Below are 22,490 nucleotides of genomic sequence, written 5' to 3'. Positions count from 1 at the left end.
CCAAACCATATACATGCTAGTCATTCTATCTGTGATGGTCTCTCCTTTCTGCTCTGATAAATATAGCCTTCCCTTTTCTCTTTCCACATTTATTAAAATCTTGCTGCATGCTTCAGCTCCATCTTGGGCCCTTTGGGAGTACAGAAAGAGCAACTATACATATATAGGACAAGACTTTCCATCTACAAACTCTGGAAATTTTCACTGGATGTCTCCTATTTTTGGAATTCTTTTCCTCTTCTTGTCTGCCTCCTGGAATTCATTGCTTTTTTTCAGGATGCAGCTAAGATCCCACCTTCTACCAAGAACCTTTTCCAGGTTCTCTTAATACCAGTACATTCCTTCAGAGATTATCTCCAACTTATCCCATCTATATTTTATTTGTACATAGTTGTTGGCAGGTTGTGTCCCCCATTAGACTATGAACTCCCTGAGAGCAAGGACTGTGTTTTGCCTTTGCTTGTATCCCCTAGCATCAGTACCTGGTACATTGTAGATGTTTAATGAATGCTTGTTAATCTGATATAAAATAAATGAAATGAAGGACAATTACAGACAACATATGAAGAATGCAAAAACCATTTGATTTTCGTTGGTGTGGTATTTCTCAGACCAACTTTGTATTTCATTAACATGGAAGGGAGCAGACTTAGTAGGCTAGCCGTTTCAGATAAAATTTCGTGAAGTATTCATTGATAGGTTTACAGGATCATAGGATTTAGAACTGAAAGGAGACTTAGAGCCATTGAATCCAAACCCCTCAGTTTATGTATGAAGACCTTGAGAAATTAAACACTTACCTAAAAATCACAGAAGTAGAAGATAAATAACAGTGACCAAAGTCATTTGATTCCGTAAACCATGATCTATCCATTATATGATGCTGCTACTCCTTCTGGTCTTTAGTCAATCAACTAGCATTTATTAAGCACCTATTATGTGTTATGTTACAAGCACTGCAGATACAAAAGAAAGGTAAAACACAGTCCCTGTCTTCCAGGATCTCACAGGCTAAAGCTTTGGAAGTTTAATAGAATAAAAACTTCTTTGAATGCAGGGTCCATTTTGATTTTATCTTTGTAATCCCAACACCAACAACGGTGACTGTTACTGAGTAGGTCCCTTACTTGAACAGAATTAAATTCAGAAAGTAAAATTAATATCAATTTGTGCAGGTATGATTTTTTTTAATCTGATTTTTCCAGTGTGCCAGGCTGTGTCAGGCTGAATTTATTTGTTGTTAGGCTATTTTGCTTTGTTGGATTCTAGTGTCTTGTTCCTTAGTATGAATCTCTAGGCTTCCTGTAATCACTATTCCCTTTCAATTTTTCTCTAAAATTTTCCAAAGTTTGCTTCACTTTTCAGTGCTAAAATGGATTTTTCTTTCCTACCAAACCACCACATGGAATTGTACTAAGATTGCCACTCCAGAATATTGACTCAGAAATCCTTCTGGCTAAATATAAGTTCCTATTCTTAATGAGGCCAAATTCAGGCTATTTTCCAAGTGGCTTCCCAAATTCCCCATTCTAGAAAGTAGGCATTTTTCCAAACAAAAAACTTTACCTGTTTTTTTATTTCATTTTAGCTCAGTGCCTAGGACAGAATACAATATGCCCTTTGTAAATCATTAAGTCTAGTGAGGCATTCTGCCAGCCTGTATTGGATTGGGTCTCCACCTAGCCAAATTCCCCAATCTTATTCAAAATCAAGAAATCAGTATTGCAATAGCTTTGCAGGCTTGACTGATAGAACTCATGCTATCATAACGTACTAAAACTACTTTACTCTGAGCAATGGAAATATATCAAGGGCTTATAATATGCATAGCACTTGGGATATAAAGAAAAGCAAAAACAGTGCCTGCTCTAGAGAAACTTATAATTTAGTGGGAAAAACAACGCGCAAATAACAAACAAGATATACAGACGGGATAAATTGCAATAATCTCAGAGGGAAGGCACCAGAATGCAAATAAGCAAAGGTTTCTTGATGGGATTTTGTCAGGGACTTGAAGGAAGCCAGGGAAGCTAGGAGGTAGACATATGAAGGCATGGTGGACAAGTCAATGGAAGCAATAAGGGAAGCTATTGCTAAGTGTTATCCAATTTCTATCTTTCCTTCAGCTCCATGAAGCTTTCTACTTAGGCTTACATGGATCTTTTCCTTCTTTGGCTAAGTAACAACTCAAGAGATTTTGGTTCATGGTATAGAAGTTTCACTCCATTTTGCAAATTGATGCTACGTTAGTGAAATGTGAGCTTTAGTGGTCTCTACTAACCTGAAAAGGCTTCAAATCTGGCTCAATTTTGTGCTTGTCATATAAAGAACAGGTTAGCCAACTTGAGCTAGGCTCATTTCCCAATACTGCAATCAAAGGATTACTCTTTTTTCCCCCCACTCATTATGACATCCAATAAAACTATTTGTAAAGCTATTGTACACTAATAGCTGTGGTCTGCATTGTTGAATTAAAATGTCCACATCTGTAAAATCACATTTTTCACTGTTAATGACTCCTGCATTCCAGTTGTTTTTTCATTTGCTCTCCAGTTCACTTCTTTAGAAAATGAGAATAATCTTGGTATCTTGGTAAATGGAAATGTGGAGACAGAAGCAAGACAGGGAAATTTTTTTGTTTTTTGAGCACGTCCAAATGGGGGAAAAGGCTCATTATCAAAAGCTAAGGGTAGATTGGATTTCAGCTAGGGGTCAAAAAAGGAGCAGTAAGCAAAAAAGGAGTAAGTAATACGAGTGGGCTGAGCCAAATTTGGATTTGTGTGGGTATAGTGGGGAGTAGTTCCTTGAATAGAGAGACCCTTTCAAGTAAGTCAAGACTGGTAGTGTGCTGTATACAAAAGTAACATCAGAAGTTTTGAAAGACAGACCAATGTTCTGTTCCAATGGTCTTATGATGATGAGAGAGAACTGTGGGAACTGAGGGTGGATCACAACATAAATTTTTCACTTTTTTTGTTGTGGTTTGCTTGAATTTTTTCTTTCTTTTTTTTCTGATTTTTCTTGTGCAGCAAGATAACTGTATAAATATGTGTGCCTCTATTGATTTATCATATTTTTTTTTTACCATGTTTATCATATATTGGATTTCTTGCTATCTAGGGGAGGGGGGAAGGGGGAAAATTGGAACACAAGGTTTTGCAAGGGTCAGTGTTGAAAAATTACCCATGCATATGTTTGAAAAATAAAAAATTAAAAAAAAAACTTCAATTAAAAAATGCAAAAAATATATATTGAAAGAAATATCCAGTTCCTCTCTTGGAGAAGGGAGGAGGAAGGGAAGATGGAGAAGAGAGTGTGGGGGGAGGGAATCCAGTTTTGAAGTGGGATGAAGTCTATGGAATGGTTTCAAGAAGACGGAAACTGCAGTTTTAAAGATCTGGCCTACAGTAGTTTGGTGACCAGGGTGAGGAATAACCTGAAAATTACAGGACGGAACATCTGGCATTTAGCAGGAGAAACTGGAACACGATGGCGCCTTCCGAGGGCGAGGAAAAGAGACGCTCTGCTCTCTTTCGCCAGTAGTAAGTACATGGGGGTCCTTGAGGCGCAGGACATCGCCTCCCCAGCCTCGGGCTCGTAGGAAGGAAGAGCCGTTACTGCATTTCTTAGGCCCAGAGAGCAGAAGCAGCAGCAACGGATTTGAAACAAAAAAAAAAAAAGTCTCAGAAGGGCGGGTCTGGTCTCTAAGAAAAAAGTTCCCAACGACGAAGCGTTCTCCAGAAGAGGAGTGAAGGGGCTTCCTAGCCAGGGTTGTAGACGCAGAGCCGGAACGAGCCTCTCCGCTCACCTTTCACAGAGGGGGAAACTGAGGCCGAGTGTAACGGACAAGCCCGGGGTTGCTTCGCTCGTGTATGTGTCCGTCCTCAAACTCGGGGCTGCCCCTGAACGTGGGGAGTTTCCAGTCGCTAAAGGCCTTTAAACAAAGCTGGACAACGGCTCGTCAGGCGCGAGGATGGGCTTCGGGGCGGGGAGAGCTGCGGGTGGGGGACCCGGGGGTGGGGGAGGGGGAGGGGGGGAAGAGGAGTCTTTTCCGGCTCCGAGTCTGGGATTGTTGGCTCGATTCTTCCCCTCCTCCAGGTGGCCCTCAAGTACCGCTCCCTCTCCCAGGCTTTCCTCCCAGGCTTCCACAAGAGCCTTTCAAAGACTGCCCCGCTCAGTGCGCATGCTTCTCTCCTTCCGCGCGGCCGCGCGCGCGCGCGCTCCCAGCCCCTCCCCCAGCAGCTCCGGGAGAGCGCGTGCGGGCTCCTTCCCCTCCCCCACGCCCCTTGTTCGCTTCTTTCTTCTCCAGGCAAGGGGAAGCAATCGAATTCCGAGTTCGCGATCGGATCGGGTGCCCCGCCCCTCTCCTCCACATTTTGCCCAGGGAGGGAGGTAGGAGTTGCCCCGGGGGCGGCCTGGGTAAGGAAGGGCGGGGAGAGCTTGTGACCCGGGACTGTAGTGGCGGGGGAGAAGCCGGCGGCGGGAGCTGGAGTCGGGATGGAGGGCCTAGTTTTCGCCCCGCGGTCTGGCCCTATCCGAAATCCCGCTAGACCTGGACAAAGGACTGGAGGGCCGTGGTCCCTGGCCCTGCTGGAGGCCGGGGAGAGTGGGGCGTCGGGGGGGAGGGAAGATGTACCCGCGGGGGGAGGCAGGGAAGAGAGAACAGCCGTAGCCGCGGGGGGCGGGGAAGGGGACTGGGAGAACAGCCGTAGCCGCGGGGGGCGGGGAAGGGGACTGGGAGAACAGCCGTAGCCGCGGGGGGCGGGGAAGGGGACTGGGAGAACAGCCGTAGCCGCGGGGGGAGGAGGATTGGTTGAAAGAACTGCCACTCGTGGCGGGGGGGGGGGGGGAGGGGCTGGGAATGGCACTGCGGGAGGTGGGGGCAGAGCCTCCCTCGGGGGAGGGGCGGAAGGAGAGAACGGCCGGAAGGGATCCCTTGGGGGGAGAAGAGGACCGCCGGGGCGGGGGTGATGGCCCCGGGGGAGGCGCTAGGAAGAAGCCGGCAGGTGCGGCCGCGGAGAGGATGCCGGCTTGGAATCGGCAGGGCCGGGCTCCTTATCTTAGAGACGCAGAGCCGGCCCCTCCCGAGCGAGCTTCCTTGTCTGTCGGAGCCCTGGGCCCTTTCTGACTCTCAGTCTGGGCTCCGGGTCGTTTGCCAGGTTGGGGGATGGGGTCGGGGGTCCGCCGCAGAGACCCCACCCCCCACAAAGAGCTCCGCCTGGGTCAGCTCTGTGCTTGCATTGCAGAAAAGTAAGGCATGGAGTCCTCTGGTCGGAAAGAAAAACCCAAAGTGAAAGAGACTGTGAACCGAATAGAGAAAGCCAGGCAGAGATCGGCTCAGCAGGAACTGAAGCAGAGACAGAGGGCCGAGGTGAGCCCCGGCTGCTCCGGGGGGTAGCGCTGCCCCTCCGGGACTTTCTGCTTGGCCGTTTGGTCCTCAGGCTCCTTCTACAGATGAGGAAACTGAGGCAGGCAGGGCGAAGTGAGCTGCCCGGGAGCCTTCGCACTCCCCAAGAAGAGTCGCAGACTGGGACGCAGCGCTCTGGGCCAGAGGAAAGCCTCCGGTTACCTGTTCCGGTCCCTGCCCCAGGCTTCTCTTCCGCACACCTTCCCCGCTGTGGCCAAAAGGCTTTTCCTGTAGTTTTGCTCCCCTGCTCCGTAAATTTCTGGGGCTCCCAGTTGTCATCTCTAGGATCAAATATCAACTATCCAGCCCTTTTACATATAATTCCCTTTCATGAATTCTAGAGTCCTGCAAACTCCTCCATCTCATACTGGAAGGCTCCCTCTCCTTGCACTCTCCTCCTTTTAAAATCCCCGGTTGCTTTCTCCATTTCTCTTCTCCCCACCCCCTTCCTTTTTGTTCTGCCCACCATCACTCTAGTCTTACCCAGGGACTGCCCGGTGGAAGCAATTTAGGAAGAGGAGTGTCCCAGCCCCAAGCTCTAATTCAGCTTCTGGCTCTGGAGGCCTCCTCCCTGGGGGAGCCCTGGAGAATAGTTGTGCCTGTCCTCCACTGACTTACTGTAGGCACACCATAGCTCTCCACTACCTACAAGCTCTTCATTTATTCTTTATCCTGGACCCAGGAAGGAAGGGCTTCCGACCCTGCTCCGTGCAGATCAGATGCTGGGTCAGAGGCTTTGTGTCTACTTCAGCCCACTCTTTCCACCCAAGGGCCCAGGCTGAAGCCACTAGCAGAACTTGGGCTTCTGCCCTCCCATTTCTTCTCTTTTCCATTTTTGGTGCTGGGAGATTAGCGCTCCAACCACAGCCCTTCTCAAAGATGCGACTTTTTAGTGACTCCAGAGCCTGCCACTACACCAACAGTGCAGTCCTTCCTTAGTACTCATAACCCAGACACTGGAATGCTCTGGACTAGCCATGGGTTTGGCTTGATTACCCAGAGCAGGGGCCACCATCGGTCCTTACAGTAAGAACTTCATAAAGGTTTGTTAAAATAGTTAATATTGAATTAATACATGGATCCTTCACGCATCTTTATCACAGTCTGCTTTATATTACTGATATTTTGTGTCACTCCTCTACTAGAATGACCAGTGGATTGTGGCGTGGATTGGACTGCAGAGATCTTTTTGTTTTGGTTTTTATTCCTGAGGCATTTGGATTAAGTGACTTGCCCAGGGTCATACAACTAGAGAGTGTTAAATGTCTGAGACCAGTTTTGAACTCAGGTCCTCCTGACTTCAGGGCTGATGCTCTACCCACTGCCCCACATAGCGGCCCCTTGCTGAGATCTTTTAAAGTTGTTTTTCTTTAGGATAATTTTATACATTCTTCTTGTTCTACTCACTTCACTAAGCATCAGTTCACACAAATCTAATTAGGTTTCTCTGAAATTAGCCCTTTTGTTATTTTGGGCAACAAAATAATATTCCATTACATTTATAAAACATGATTTCTTCACCTGTTCCCAAATTGTTGGCCTTTTAAAGTCACTGATTTTTGTTGGGACATAAACACTTTGCCTTTTGGGAGTCACCTCTGGCCAGTGACTATATGACCTATAACCAGAAATTTGATGTTCTGGGAACTAATAGGATTAACAAATATTAGAGACATACCAGGAGGTTACCAAATTTAGGTCATAAAAGAAAGGGAAATCTAGATGAGTAACAGCTTTTTGCTGTTATTGTACATCAAATTATTTTTAAAACAACTTTCACAAGCAACCCTAAAGAATGAATCTGCAAACTCTTAACAAAAGTTTGCTTCAAAGGAAAAGAGATACTTTAATAATATTAAATAGCATTTCATTTGTTCAGTTTCCCCATCTATTTTTATCTATACTGATCAGATTTTCTTACTGTTATTTTTATATAGTTATAGTTGCTGTGAGCCAATTTTGCTTTCTTTTCCCCGTCTCTCTTTTATTAATCTCTATGGTTCAGTGAGCATGTTGTATCAGGCTAGTTTATTCAGCCTTTCTCCAGGAGTCATATATTTCCAGTTTTCACTCTTATTATAAATTAAACTGCTTTGAATGTGTTTGCATAAATAAGTCTTTTTTTCCCTTTAAATAACAACTTTAGGCTATGATCCTGATGGTTCCAGTGCAATCGCTGGGTAATATGATAGGATCGGTTTTACAAATCTTTGTATATTGCCAGGCTCTCTCAAAATGTAACAGTTCTGCCTTTTGCCCTTGTCCTTCCCTCCTCCCTCCACATTCAGTTATGTTATTTTTAACTACTATTGCCAGTTTTGGTACAAGGTCAGCCTTCACATTCTGCATGTTCCTTCCCAGTGTAATTGCTGAGCCTTTATCTCCTTGCCTGTGATTCCTTCCTATAGAATCTCTGACCTGTACTGAACAATGGGAACCTCCTCGTTCCAAGCCTCAGGCTCTTCATGTGTAAATCGAGACTAATATCAGTAGCCCCTACCTTACAAATGTCCATCCAGACTGTGTTCTCACCTAAAAAGTGATTTCATCATTTTCCCTTTTGTCACAGCTGGGAAGCTCTTATCTTCCAGGCTTATTTATAAAGAGTCCATTTCACAAAGCTCTTCCCAATATTACACTGATTATCTTTTTCTCTGCCATCTTTCTCTTCCCTTCAGATTTATGCTCTCAACAGAGTAATGACCGAACTGGAGCAGCAGCAATTTGATGAGTTCTGTAAGCAGATGCAGCCTCCAAGAGAATGAACTCTCTCCTTCATTGAGACCAGGTGGGGCCCCTGAGGCTTGGATCATGACCTTTGTAACCAGTTCTTCCAAGGTGGCTCACTTTGGGCCATACAAATGTAGAGACAAAGATTTATGTACTTTTTAAAGTTGGATAAATCTGAATTTGATACTTTCTGTGACTGCTTCTTCACCTATCCCTGTCTTCCTCAGGTTAGCATCATTTTTCTGAACTTTTTTCCCCCCCAATTTCAGTTGTTTGAACTGGGAGTGGGGAGTGCGGAAGAAAGTCAGAATTTGTCGTGGAACTTTCTCTTTTCCAAGAAAATAAACTACAAAGTCAAGGCCTGCTTGTCTAAGCCTTAGTTTGGATGGCCAAATCATTGAGGCCGAAGTTTCAGTGGGTAAAAAATGTTGACGTGAGCAAAGAAAACCTAGAGTACTTGGTATCCTAGAACGAACACATAATCTGTTGATGAAACTTTCCTCTTGCCTCCTGCTCTATCCATTGCTACTGTTGTTGCTCATCATCTGCAGCTACTTCCAGCTGTTAGGTTTTTGGGGGTGATGAGAATGCTGCTGAATGAGTTTAAATATCTGGGTCATTGGCCTAGATTTGTGTGAATCCTGACTGTAAACCTCAAAGCCAGATTTCTTCTTTTACCCTCACAAATGGACACCTAACAGATTGGCCACAAAGGAGCGTGAGTTTTAAAAGTGACATTTGGGAGCAGTGGCAGCAGCCCTAGAAATTAAACAGTGAGAGGAGGATCCTGATTGGCCCCTCAAGAATCAGCCAGCCACCTAACCAGAGTTTTTGGGACAGTCAATTTAATCTCTCCTACTCTCATTTGTTTCTAACAAGTGTAACATAAATTATTTCTACCTAAACCTTTCTAGGTTTATTATCTCAGGTTTATCTATTTTTTTATATTGGGGAGGAAGAAATTGTCCTTTTTTAAGATATCGGAACAAGGGCTAGTCTGTTATAGAAATGGTTTGTGAGAATGTAGATAAGAAAAAAAAAGTCACCCTGAGATAAACAAGATGGAAATGTATGGAAGATTCTAGTGCCCTCCAAAGAGTCCAGACTAACAAGGCTCAGCTTCTCAGTAAAATCACCAGAACATGTTCTGGGACTCTATGCCCCAGTCTTAGCTTTGCAGCTCCGAGAGAGGGTGGCAAGGGATAATGGGAAAGTCTCAGCTCCATTCCTTTCTGCCAAGGTTGTGCCCCGAGGAGATATGATCTAGCATTTGCAAATTGGAACTTGGAATAAATTTTCACATAGAAATAATGTTATAAATGATAGCTTCTGTTATATTTTATAATTCAGGTGATTATAGATTGAATAGGCTTTTGTAGGATCTCTTAGGAATGCAACATTACTTTTATGGGGAATGTGCCAAGTTGTGAACAGCCAACTTGTAGAACTGTGGAGCAAAATCCATTGGTAAGCTGGAGATTACCTTTGTTAGCATCTCTTCCATGGCCTGGTTTGTACCTGTGATGAGCTGGGAACTGGTGCATCTTTTTGATGTTAGAAGGTGCTGCTCCAAAGCAGAAAGAGTTAGGCCTCTGCATGTGAGGCAGAACCTTCTCTATTCATACAGGGACTCCTTCTTCTGGGGTACCGAGCAGTGAGTCATGTGGCAATATCCCAAACTTGTTTAATGTCCCTGAGATTTGGCATTTTTAAATAACATGAATGCAGCCTTCTAAACACTAACGTAGTGGCAGGCTCATAAGCCATTCAACTATTTCTGGACTGACCATGTCTTTTTTACCTCTCTTCTCTACATGGCAACCAGGAACAAGCACCAAATAAGAATCACAGCTGTAATGATTGTATTGGTGGGAGAGGAAGTGGGACTTAAAAACAACTGGCTTATTATACCTTTCCAAGGCATTTAAATCACCAGTATTCAATTCCCAGTATAGCCCTCTAACATAAGTAAAAGAAATTCTTATTAAAATCCAGATTAGTATTTCTCTAACGTGGTAAGTGAGGATTAGAGAATCCTGAAAAATGGAAAAAAAAAAAAAAAAGTCCTTTACTCTGATTTGTGATCCCATACTCAGGCTCACCTAAATCATTTGAAAAAGTTTTATTGAGGATTGGGTGGAGCATGATGGAACACATAGGCTTCTTCACTGAAAGCAAAAGAAGTGTCTGGTAAACAAGTTCTTGGTGCTGGAGAGTGACCCTGCCCCATGTGGTAGTTGGAAAGAAGCTATAAGAGGTGGCTCAAACCAAATGGTAGAAAGGACTCAGAGTGAACACCAGAATACCTGAAAGAAAAAACACTAAGACTCACATGGCTACCACTTCCACAATCTACTACCCCCTACCTCCCCCCCCCAGCTTTTTCATTTTAATTTCCTAAAAGGTTCAAAATTACTTAAGGATTGAATTATGAACTATACTCTCCATGAAATCCCAACAAACCTGGAAGGAAAGGGATAGGAGGTAGAAATGGCTGGGAAGACCAGCACCAAGACCCATGAATACATGGAACTCCTGTGATTGACCACCAGGTCTGCTCTACTATTTAGGAGCCTAAGATTAAGTAAAGAGAGTTTTATGATGGTAAGCTTAGACCTTTAATCTAAGGCTCACTGTCTAGTCTATAATGACTGGGGAAGGCAAGTGGGAACTATCAGCAGCATAGATGGAGGGAGATCCTGGTGGGAGTAATGGAATTTTCGTGTAAGGGGAGGTGCCTCCTCAATCCTGGGCACACAGGAGCCAGCAATAAGAATGAGCACGTGATTGCCAATGCCATCATAGAAGTGGTAAAATGGGAAAGAGTGGATGGGAAGGATGGGATTGGACTGCATAGTCCTGGGACAAAGAGAAGAACTGTCATGGACAGTGATGGTGCAGAGAAGGTAAGTTGGCTTGCCTCTACTGCCTAATTCAGTGAGACCTTGGTATCAGTCACTCTTGGCCCAGAGTGAATTTCAGTCCCACAGTGCAACAGCTTCATTTTATTTAAACTGTAGATTTTCATTCACCCAAGATAAAAATCACCTTAAAAACCTGGACTCCAGAATTTTATTCTGAGGATGGAAGTGTTCTAGGGAAAGTCCATTGTCAGGACAGGCTGTGAAGGAGTAGTTTGTTACCTTTGGGCAAACTAGTCCCTGGTACATGAAAAGGATCCCTATAATAGCATTATCATATAGAATTATCTGCCCAAGAGCATGCTTTTCTCTCCCCTAAAACCAATATCCCTTCTAGGACAGACAATAACCTTTGGAGGGCTAGGTCTCAGGAGCTATAGAATTTGCCTTAGGAAGGAGGTTGCCCACATCATCAGGAGTGCCTGTGCTTTGAATGAAGTTTGTAGCATCGGGGATGGGCTTGCTTTTAGTCGACACTTTGCTGGTTGGCCAGGGTTAGGGACCCTGTCAGAAAAGCAGAATTGATAACCCCAGCTCTGTGCCCTCAAAAACCAGGCCAGTGGGAGAGAAATTGGATAGCACCACAGACCCTGGGGAAACTTGGAGATGGGGCTATAAGCAAGAGGGAACATGTGCAACTATCTTTTTTCCTTGGACATTCACTACTTGGCCCTTTGCCTTCTACACAGAGCTCTAAAACAAATGATACACCCTGCTACAGAGATGTCTTCCCCTAGAGAAGGCCCAGGGAGAAATCACATCTCAATACTTTAGGTGAACTAGGTAGCCACCCATTCCTGTAAAGCCTGAAAAGTGCTGGGAAAGCCTGTCGGCCTGCAAATCTCCTGTCTGTTTTCTGTGGATACATGAAGTATGGAGGTGTTTTATTTAAGTGTCCCAGGAAGCATTACACATTAGTGTTAACAGTTTTTAGCATCAGTAACATGAATTGGTTTGTGCAGAGCCCGTGGAATCCATCTAGAACCTAGAATTAGGTTCTTTTTCTGTCTTGGATTCTAGGGTACCATCTGATGAAACCAGGGTCTCCTCAGAATAAGGTAAAGTACATAGGATCACAAAGGAAACCAATTATATTTAATACAGTAATCAAAATATTTTAAAAATGAGTTCAGAGACCCCAGCTTAAGAACCCCTGCTCTAAGAACATTCTCACTTCTAGGAAGCCACATCACAGAGATGTCTCGGTCTGTCCAGCCTGGAAAATGTTTAAACTCTATATTAAAGTTTGGCTACATGGTATGGTAAATAGAGCCTCTAAAGTCAGGAAGACTCATCTTCTCGAGTTTAAATCTGGCATTGGCTGTGTGACCTCGGGCTGGTCACTTAATTCAGTTTACTTGAGTTTTCTCATTGATAAAATAAGCTGGAGAGAGAAATGACAAACCACTCCGGTATCTCTGTCAAGAAAACCTCAGTGGGTTCACAGAGTGAGACACAACTGGAACGATAACCTGCACCTAGAGCAACGTTAAGCTATCAGACTTAACCTGTGAGCCATATCAAACCCCATATTCTGCCTGCATCTCACCATCTAATGTGATCCTTACTCTTTGTCAAGGATTCTGCCTCTGAATCCTGCTCCTGCCCCTTCCCCTTTGCCAACCAGCACACAAATAAGGGGGGGGGGGGAGTTTGTTCTTGCTACTGAGCAGATCTTTATAGCATTTCACCAGTCAGGAATAGGCTTTAGCAGGTCTGAGAAGATTTAGAGAATTAAGTCCAGTCAGGCCCTAACTCTGAAATGGTGGGCCAGAAGAGGGCATCCTTGCAGCTCCTAGAACAACTCAAAGATCAGAAAGGATGCTCAGGGATCATCCTAGAGATCATTGTGAAGGATCCATAAAGGTCCAACAGCTCAAAGAGTCTTAATCTGTGAATAAATCTAGAACTTTTTCTTTTCACTTTTCTAAGAAAGAGACAGTGGTCTCTGGTGGTGGGGATGTGGGTTCTGTTCTCAAGATCAAAGACTCTTCTAGGAAATAGGAAGCCCTTTGGAAGACAGAGCTGGAAATGGCATAAGTCATTGTCCCCCATTCCTCCACCATTTTATTGATGGAAAAAGTGAGGCCCAGAGAGAGAAGGAGCTAAAACGTGAAGCTAGGTTTTCTGGCTTTCAACCCATTCTGAGCCATAATGAAAGTGTGAAGTCAGTGGACACTTCTATTCATCTATCCCTTGCCCCCATAGACACGCATGTATATATATCTGACCAATCCCTGAAGACCAGTTTGCTCTGGTTGTGTCCAGGCTTCAGTTTCCAGGGTAGAAATAATATGACAAAACAATTCATATGAAGATGATGTTTTACTATCAAATAAACATTCTAAAGAACAGAAGTCTAGTTGTTCATTAGGGGATTGGGTCATCTTTCTTAGTCCATATTAATCCTTGCTTTATTCTTTCATCTCTATTCCCTAATCTACACTGGATCAGACTGGCTCCCTCACAGGAAGGTAGGGCCTGGGGATAAGACAGCCATTCCTTAGGAGATTGACATGAAAATGGATACCTGACATTTCTTATGAAAGAGGTATCAGAGGGTCAACTTTGCCCTCCCCCTTCCCTGCTCTTCCAGATACATGCACAAGACTATTTCCCCTACTGCCTGTTACATCTTCAGTTCCACTATTAGAGATGCTTTTTTTTTTTTTTTTTTTGACTCCTCAATGTTCACTTCTTGAAAAGTGTCAACTCTTGGAGAGGCGGCACATTAATTGACACTAACATTGATACATAGGGTGGGAGGACTAGGCCTTGTACAACTTGTTTGGACACAGAATAGATGCTGGGAATGGGAAGGGAGAAAGATCTTTAGAGAAGAGGTATCTAAGACAAACTCCTGGAGATTTCACAGTTTTACTGAGGAAGGCTCCCTCTGACAAGTTCTACTGAGTCATTTCCCACCTCTGGGCAGACCCCAGACTCTCCCATCTCCAGAGATCTATAAGGCTTAGAACTCTTGGAGCTTCTAGTTCAATATGACCTGAAGAAGAATCCTTAACAAGTCATGTAGTCATTCCTGCACTGGCCAAAGATCTCTAGTATCAGGGCACTTTAAACCTCAAGAAACAGACCACTCCAATTTTATCTTGTATTTTTAGAGAGGTGGGAGGTAGGACAGGTCACCTAATCTTGTGTATCTCAGTTTCATCATCTGTAAAAGGAGCTAGAAAACTAAATGGAAAACCACTCTAATATCTTTGCCAAGAAAACCCTAAATTAGGTCACAGAAAGATGGATATGACTGAATAAAAAATAATCAGCAAAGAAAAGTTTAATTCCTTTTCCCTGTGACAGCACTTGAAATACTTGGAGACAATCATGTTTCCCTTAAGTCCTCTTCTCAAGGCTAAATGTCCTCAGTTCTTTCCATTAAACATTGTAGGGCACATTTTAAAGTCTCCCCTTCACTCATCCTGTTCACCCCTTTCTGCTCCCTCTATAGCTTGTCTCTTAAAATATCTTGCCCAGAATTTTAAAAAAATACTCCCGGTGTGATCTAATTAGGGCAGAGGCCAGGAAGACTGCCATGTCTTCTTCTAGACACCATACTTCTCAATATAGCTTAAACTTGTGTTCATTTTTTAACTTTCTTATCATACTCTTGATTCACTGAATTCATCATCCTTTAAGGATCCACAACAAGTTTTCTCCAAAAATTGTAGTCTAGCTACATCTCCCCACCCTGAGTGTGTGAAGTTAATTTTTTTTTTGGTGCTTTAAAATTTTTTTCCGGTTATACATGTACATTTATTTTTTTCTTTAATACATTTTGCTACGAATAATATTGAGAGAGAAAAATATTAAAGGGAAAAATTGCAAGAGGAAAAAAAACTGAAAAAATGAGCATAGCATGTGTTGACTTACATTCAGTATCTATAGTTTTCTCTCTGGATGCAGATGGCATTTTCCATCCGAAATTTTTGTGATTACTGTGGATCACTGAACAACTGAGAAGAACCAAGTTTTTTATGGTTGATCATTGCACAGTCTTGCTATTACTATGTGCAATGTATTCTTGGTTCTGATTGTTTGCTCAGTATCAGTTCATGTAAATCTTCCCAGGCTTTTCTAAAATCAGCTTGTTCATAATTTTTTATAGAATAATATTGCATTAATATCATATACCATAGCTTATTCAACCATTTCCCAATTGATGGGCATCCACTCAGTTTCCAATTCTTTGCCAACAACAACAAAAAAAAGAACTGCTACAAACGTTTTTGTGCATGTGGGTCCTTTTCCCTCTTTTATGATTTCCTTGGGATACAGGCCCTACTGCATCAAAAGGTATGCAGTTTGATAGACTTTTCAGCATAATTCATGTGAAGTTAATTTTTTAAACTCAATTTCAAAACCTAACATTTTCCTTACCAAAGCATATTGTCGGATTTGGACCATCCTAACTTCCTGACATCTGTTTGGGCTCTAATTTATGGGACTTGAAGTACCAAGACTCCTTGTTGTCTTGCTTAGCTTTCTAGTTCTCCTTGACCATGCTTACTAGTTGAATGGAAACACAAGTGGAGGAAAACAGCCAGCATCAACAAGGAGACAAGCACTCACTCAGGCCCAGCCACCGTCAGAAGCAGAGCAGTGTTGAGGCCAAAAAAGAAGTCAGCCAAACCATCTAACTTGGTTCCTGCTCAGCAGGATGAGAGTCAGGCTCCTTGGGAGAAGGGCAATGGGGAGGTAAGGGTGTGGCAACAAATGATGCCAGTGACAAGAGGGGGATCCTGGAAAGAAAGGGCAAATAAAGAAACATAAATAAACTGATTTTGGCTGCCCAGGACCAAGATGATCTCCAATCTTAATCCCTTTTAAGAAACAGTTAACTCCCCATTCCCATTTCCCAGATTATTGCCATATGTACTCTCCTTTGGGCAGAGGATGAGAAAGACAAGGACGACCAAACCTGGAATCAAACCCTCTTGACTTCCAGCACAATGTTAACATCACTAACCACTTACCTTCAGTTTTATAAAGAGTCAGCAAAGGCTCAGGTCCTCCAGGGGAATGAGGAGCTGAAATCAGACAGATTATCACCAAAAGGCCGTGCTTTCTAGGAGCAAGCCATCTGGCTCTTTCTCATTAGCACAGAGTTTCTTATGCCATATCAACTTTGTAACATAAGTTTGAATCTGGGTTCGGAGTGATATTCCTTTGGGGGAGTCAGACATGCTGAAATGTTTCCTTACTCATAAAATAGGGATTATGAAAGTTGTACTTTCTTCTTCATGATGTAGTTGTTTATCCTTCATTCCCGAAGATGAAATGACATCAGGGAGATGATGCCATGACATGCAAGTGAATTGGATTGGAGGGAGGGAGGGCTGGGCAAGATCACCTACCCCACTTTCCCCTCCAGAATTCTCTGGGTCCGGTGGTCAGACATAGATGAGATGACTGGATGTAATGGGAGACCTTGGCTTTTTTAAGCTAAGCTCTTGAACAGGCCTTCAGTGATCAGGACTAGGTAAGAAACCTTATAGAGCTAAAGGGAACAGAAAATGTATGTAAAATATACAAAACAATTTTGTAAACCATAAGTGCAATTTAATTGTCCCTTATTCTTGGTTTCAGAGAGAGAGAGAGATTAGTGTCTGATGGTAGCCATTTCTAAGGCAGGTAGAGGAATGGAGCAGCAAAAAAAAAGTTACATGATAACTTTATTATACATTTAAAAGAAAAAAAAATATATATATATAATAGATTTGCAATTTTATGTCATTCTCCCCTTATAAAATTATACTTTGCTACAGAAATGCTTGTTTTATTTCTTAAGTTTGTAATTTTTAAAAGTTTTCTATTATTATGTACTTACTGTTCTACTGAGCTGTTAAGTCTTAGGGTGGGATCTTTCTCTCTTCTCTGTTCCTAACAGTGAGTGCTCCAGGACGACAAGCAGGGGTCAGCAATGTCTGTGAGTTAATGAATGAATTTAGAAGTGGTTGGGGATAAGAGAGAAAGAGAAGGCAACTGTTGACTTTATTTGAGGCAGCTGGTTAATACAGTGCATGATGGCATCCTGGGCTTAGAGTCAGGAAGGCCTGAGTTCAGACTGCTTCAGTCTCTTCGGGGTGACTCTGGGTATATTGTAAAATGAGTGTGTTGGACTTGCTGGCTCTTTTCAAAGGTCCCTTCCAGAATCTTCTATATATAGTCTATAATGCTATGACTTGAAAATGGTAGCATGTCTATTATGGCTAAGGGAAATGTGGTGGATTAGAAATATTAAGAGGGCAAGGAGATGAGGTGGGGACTGTTCTGAGACATAGGGTGTAAAATCATCACCCAGGGTAGAGCAGATGTTCAGTCGTCTGGTCATTAATCAAAAAGCTGCTGAAAAGGAACCAAAAGGCACATTGGGATTTTCGGGGGGGGGGGGGAGCAGGAAAATGAAGAACTATAGAGTTACAAGAAATCATAGAGATAATTTGCTCCAATCCATTTTACAGTTATCAAACTGAGGGCCAGAGAAAGGAAGTGATCTACCTAAAATCACCTATGAAGTATATGGCAAGACCAGACATAGAATACAGGTCTCCTGACCGAATCCTGTGCCCTGGCTTATGTTGGACAAGGCAATGTGTCCACCCTGTGGCCCCTGACCTCAGCCCCATAGCCACCTTAGCCCTGGGATCATTGCCCATTCATGGAAACAATGGAGATGAAAAACAATCCCATAGTCATGTTGCGGAGGACAGAATATTTTCAGCATTCTTCCAGGAACACCTAACCAGAAGCTTTCTACTCTTTACATAGTACCTGAAGGGCTTGGTGTAATCAGAGAAATCTAGGATCAAGAGGGAATCAACATGAAAAGTGCCCCCAAGGCTTTGACCTCTGGACCTTCAGACCTTCCCACCTCCTGGGGAACTTGTCTTCCTAAAATTCCTAAAATGAATGTCTTCCTTAGAGCAGCTTCTCTGTGGGATCTTTATCTTAAGCTATGTCTCTGTCCACCAGATAGTGGGTAACATAACTGGTATAGGGCAAAGAATAATGGCAGACATGGAGATAAAAAGTGGAGACAGTTATGCTGATAGAGGATGGGATCAGATGTGAGCATAAATTATGGAAGTAGTGGGTATGGAGAATGAAATCAATTATGAGAATGAAGGCTAGAGGCTGATATGCTGAAGATTAGAGGACAGAAGTAGAAGGCAGGGCAGAGATTAGAGTAAGAAGGAGTCGAAGGTTTGCATTTGGTCTAGTGTCTTTGGGCACACTGATTTCAGAGTCCTGCCCCAATCAGAATCAGGAGTTTTTACTCAGACCTTCACTGAATCCCTTTAGTGATCTCTCATCCCATCTTTGTATTCCTTTCCCATGCATATTCACTCCTCAGTAGAACAAGAGGACCATCATCGAAATATATATAAAAACCTCATTTATAAGGCAAGATTAAAAAATGTTTTCCTCATAGTAATTCTATCATCATACCCATTTTACAAAAGAATAAAATGAGTCTTAGGATGGCTGGCCTCTCAAATTCTTGAAAACAGTTCTCTTCTTTAGACTAAACATCCTTAACTACTCCAACTGGTCCTGATATAGCATGATGTTAGGTGTTTTCTCCAGACTCCTCTTTTTCAGGCTAAACCACCAGTCCCTCTTTAGTGAATGTGGCCATGCCTATTGTCCTGCTGCCCAAGATTGCAACCCTTTGGCTACCATGTCACACTGTTGACTCCAGTAAGCTCACAGTCAATGTGACTCTATTGAACTTACAATTAATGTGACCCTATTGAGCTTACAATCAATGAAAAGTCCAAGTTCTTTTTCAGATGAGCTGCTAACTTTGCCTCTCCTGAAGTTGACTTTTTATGACGTAAATATTTTTATACTTATTAAGTTTCAACTCAGTGCTCTAACTTGCCAAGATTTTAAATCTTGACTTTGTTATCCAAAATATTAACTGAACCTTTAAAAATTAAATGAGTCCTCTCTTCTCTCTTCCCATTGCCATCACCCTACAATAAGCCCTTATTATAACCTACCAGGACTATGTAACATCTGGACAGGTCCTCTGGTACAATCCATATAATCTTTCTGTAGATATAGACATATTAGCCCATAGTTGAAAACATTTCAACTGATTCCTATTGCCTAATGAGTAAAGTTCAAACCTTAGTGCTTAACATTGAAGGAATTCCACCTCTTTTCCAGTCTGTTATCTCCCTTCACAATATCTACGTCAGCCAAAATGGGTATTCTCTGACACTTTCCTCTTGGTATTTTTGTCTTTCTTTATATCCCTATAGTACATAGGTATTTAGTGATGATATCTGGCACATGGGAGGTACACAAATACCTGTTGACATCACAAATCTGTGAAATAAAGGGGTTATACTAAATAATCTCCAAGTCCCTTTCAGCTCTAAATATTATAATCCTATGAACACAACCCATGATTTTCCACTTTTGTTTATGCTATTTTCCTCTTTCTTCATCTGTATTCCAATCCCATTCTTTAAAACCAATTCAAATAGCACCACTTTTCACAAAGTCATGCTGCATCCCTGCCCCACTAAGGGCTTTTTCTAGTACTAAACACAGCATTTCATAATGTTTTAATGTATTTATCATGTGATGCTATGTATTATAGTTACCTGTTTGTCTCTTTTCTTCTGTGGGCCCCCCAAAGATAAGGAATATATTGTCTTTAAATTTTATCTCTCCCTTGCCCTCAGAGTCTGACAGAGGTTTTTTGCATAGAGCTGGTGCTTTAATTCTGACAAATATTTACTGTTTCTTCAACACTTCAAAGTTCAATGACTTCACTGGGAAGACGGCTTTCTCCACTACCAAAGTTCTTACCCCTCTGCAGCATAGTGGTTTATGTGAGCTTCTTCAGCCACCAAAAAAAAAATTTCTTTTAATTTAAAAAAAAATCATCACCGGTCCTGCCAACTCCATCACAATGACCATCTTCTGAATTAGGCTGATTCTTGGGCCAATGCCGGACAGCCTGCAGCTGGGGCAATCTTCCAAGACTTTCCAGAGCTTGTGCTCCATCAGTTCAGCCTTTTTGGAGAAGCTACAGTCACCTCTAAGCCAAGGTGAGGCATCAGAGGTGGTGGACTTGTCAGTGAAAAAATAAATACTGAGCAGAGTGGGACTGCAAACATTGGTCAAGGTCATAAGAATTCAATTTGGGAAGGACCATATTAACAGACAAGTCCAAGCCCCTCATTTTTCAGAGAATCAAACAGGAAACACAGAAGGGAATTGACTTGTCCAAGGTCATACAGGGACAAGAAACAGCTGAGATTCCCAGATCCTTTGACTCCAAATCCAGAGCTTTCTCCCCCCATCCCTCTTTCCCCCTCCACCTTTGCTTCCCCCACCACCCCTCCTACTGGCTCTTAAGAGCAGCTTAAAAAGAACACCTATAATGTAATTATTGAGCCTACAAACTGTCAACTTTGGTGAAAACATCAGAATTAGGCAATCCTAATTCAGTCTTCCAGATGGAGTGAAGTGCAATGAGGGAATTAAATTTCAAAGCATGGAGGAGGCTGACTTTCCTAATAGCACAGCCACAGTCACCAGAAATAGAGTTAAATTTTTATATAAGGGCAAAGCTGATGTAAAAACTATATAGAGAAAATCTATTGGCAATTCACTCCTTAGATCCCACTAGCCCGTTTTCCTCTCTTTCACCCTCGCCCCTCTCTCCCTTTTCCTTCACCTAGAGCTTAGGATCAACCTGCTCCTGATCGATGTTTACTCGATTTTGGGTTGGACTCGGAATACTTTGGGGAGGATCCCAACCGCCCTTACACTGGGGCTTAAAAGACTTCCCTTCTAGAACCACTCCAACTCTATTTTCTCTACTTGCGTTCTAAGATTCTCACGCCCCGGCCACTGTAATGTCTCCAGTCAGATCTGATCCCTTCTACTTGACGACTCCTGGGAAGTCTAGCTTTGGAGGAGCAAAGGTTTTAAGTGGGGAAAGCAGGGTTTTGAAACCCCCCATTTTTGTTTTCAGAAGGCTTTAGAGAAGCTGTTCCACTTAAATTACGTTTTTCCCGGGGGCCAGGGTATTCTGAGGGGATGACTATCCTGGTCGAAGCTGGGGTGGGGGCCATCCGTGGCTTGGACACTGATCTCCTCCTTATCCTTTCTCACATCCCTCTGAGCTCACAATCCCGGAGGGCGGAGGAGTCCTGAGGATGGGGATCACAGAAAGGCAGCTATTAACCTCGGGACGAACCAGCACTTAGACGCATTTTTCCTTCCTTCTTTCCTTCCCTCTGCCTTCCATATTATTTCCTTCCTTCTCTTCTCTTCCTTCTTTTTTCCTTTCTCTCTGTCTCTCTTCTCTTTCTTTCTTTCCTTCCTTCCGAGAGTCTGGCAAGACGATCGTCTATGAGGTTTCGTGAAGTCTATCCGTTTCAGCCTCACAAACCGAGACTTGTGTGGGCCACCCTTCCCATTTCAAATATGCTTCTCAGCCCAGAGAGAATCCTATAGACTTCTTGCAGAGTTCCAAGTGGACACAAAGAAATGGGGCAGCAACTGAAATTGGGACAAGGAAGTTCCCTAGATTAACCCCTGCCTCCAAGATCCGGGAAAACAGCAATCTGAAGTGGAAATGAGCCCACAGAGAAGTACCAGGTAGGGTGTAACCAGTTTTGGGGAAAGGGAAAAGAAACCCAGTATTCTAAGAAGTTGTAAAGGGAAGGACAGCTAGATGGTGCAGTGGATAGAGCAGGGGGCAAAGTTAGGAAGATCTGAGTTCAAATGCGACCTCAGACACTTAACATTTCCTAGTTTTGTGACCCTGGGCAAGTCACTTAACCCCAGTCCCCTCAGCAAATAAAATAAAACAATTGTAAGGAGAGCATCCTTTCAGCTAGATGAAATAAACGTCTTGGCTGAGCCTTGACAATGTGTCTGAGGCTCATGGCAGCAGTCTCATCTCATGGCATTAAGTGGAATATTGGAGTATAAAGTGAAGTAAAAAACTAACAGTGTAATTTAGTGGACTTGAATATGCAAAGTGTAATCATTTGGATCAAGGCTTGGAAAACATGTAGTCATTGTGGAAAGTGTCATCCTAGAAGCAATTTATTCTATCCTGAAAACTTGTCAGCACAGAGTGATCAGGTATGTATGTTAGGAACATTTCAGTAGCCCTGTAAAAAGAGAGATTGGAGACAGGGAGGTGACTTTCTAAAATTATAATTTTATTTTGTCAATCAACAAAAATCTACCCTTCTCCCTCCCACCTGCCCTAAGCTCCTATCCCAAGAATAAACAATGAAGGAAAAACTACCAAACATGTAGAGTCAAGCAAAACTAATTAGGATATTGCAATATAACAGTTTTGACAATTGGGACTGGAGGTTTGAACATAGTGACTCTACGAATGGGGGAAAAGAAATGAGATGTGAATTTAG

At 42.9% G+C, this 22,490-nt stretch overlaps 1 protein-coding gene across 2 annotated transcripts; it reads left to right on the top strand.

Annotated features, from left to right (window-relative positions):
• The first annotated feature begins 4,309 nt into the window (after positions 1–4,309).
• On the top strand, positions 4,310–8,492 carry SVBP (small vasohibin binding protein). Of its 2 annotated transcripts, none has more exons than XM_031962356.1 (3): positions 4,310–4,392; positions 5,247–5,371; positions 8,086–8,492. In XM_031962356.1, exons 2-3 carry the CDS (start codon positions 5,258–5,260, stop codon positions 8,170–8,172), a joined length of 201 nt encoding a protein of 66 aa, XP_031818216.1. In that variant the 5' UTR covers positions 4,310–4,392; positions 5,247–5,257; the 3' UTR covers positions 8,173–8,492. The 2 variants fall into 2 exon arrangements, with proteins under 2 accessions (XP_031818216.1, XP_031818217.1); XM_031962357.1 differs by having other exon boundaries at positions 4,327–4,419.
• Positions 8,493–22,490: the final 13,998 nt, after the last annotated feature.

Source organism: Sarcophilus harrisii, chromosome 3 (genome assembly GCF_902635505.1).
Source record: "Sarcophilus harrisii chromosome 3, mSarHar1.11, whole genome shotgun sequence".
Lineage (NCBI taxonomy): Eukaryota > Metazoa > Chordata > Mammalia > Dasyuromorphia > Dasyuridae > Sarcophilus > Sarcophilus harrisii.
This window is presented reverse-complemented; position numbering and strand designations above follow the sequence as displayed.

Bases quoted from the DNA above. Each gene is read 5' to 3' on its own strand.
- SVBP (XM_031962356.1), top strand. From the start codon at position 5,258: ATGGAGTCCTCTGGTCGGAAAGAAAAACCCAAAGTGAAAGAGACTGTG. The intron at 5,372-8,085 runs GTGAGCCCCGGC...TCTTCCCTTCAG, and splicing joins AGCAGAGACAGAGGGCCGAG to ATTTATGCTCTCAACAGAGT.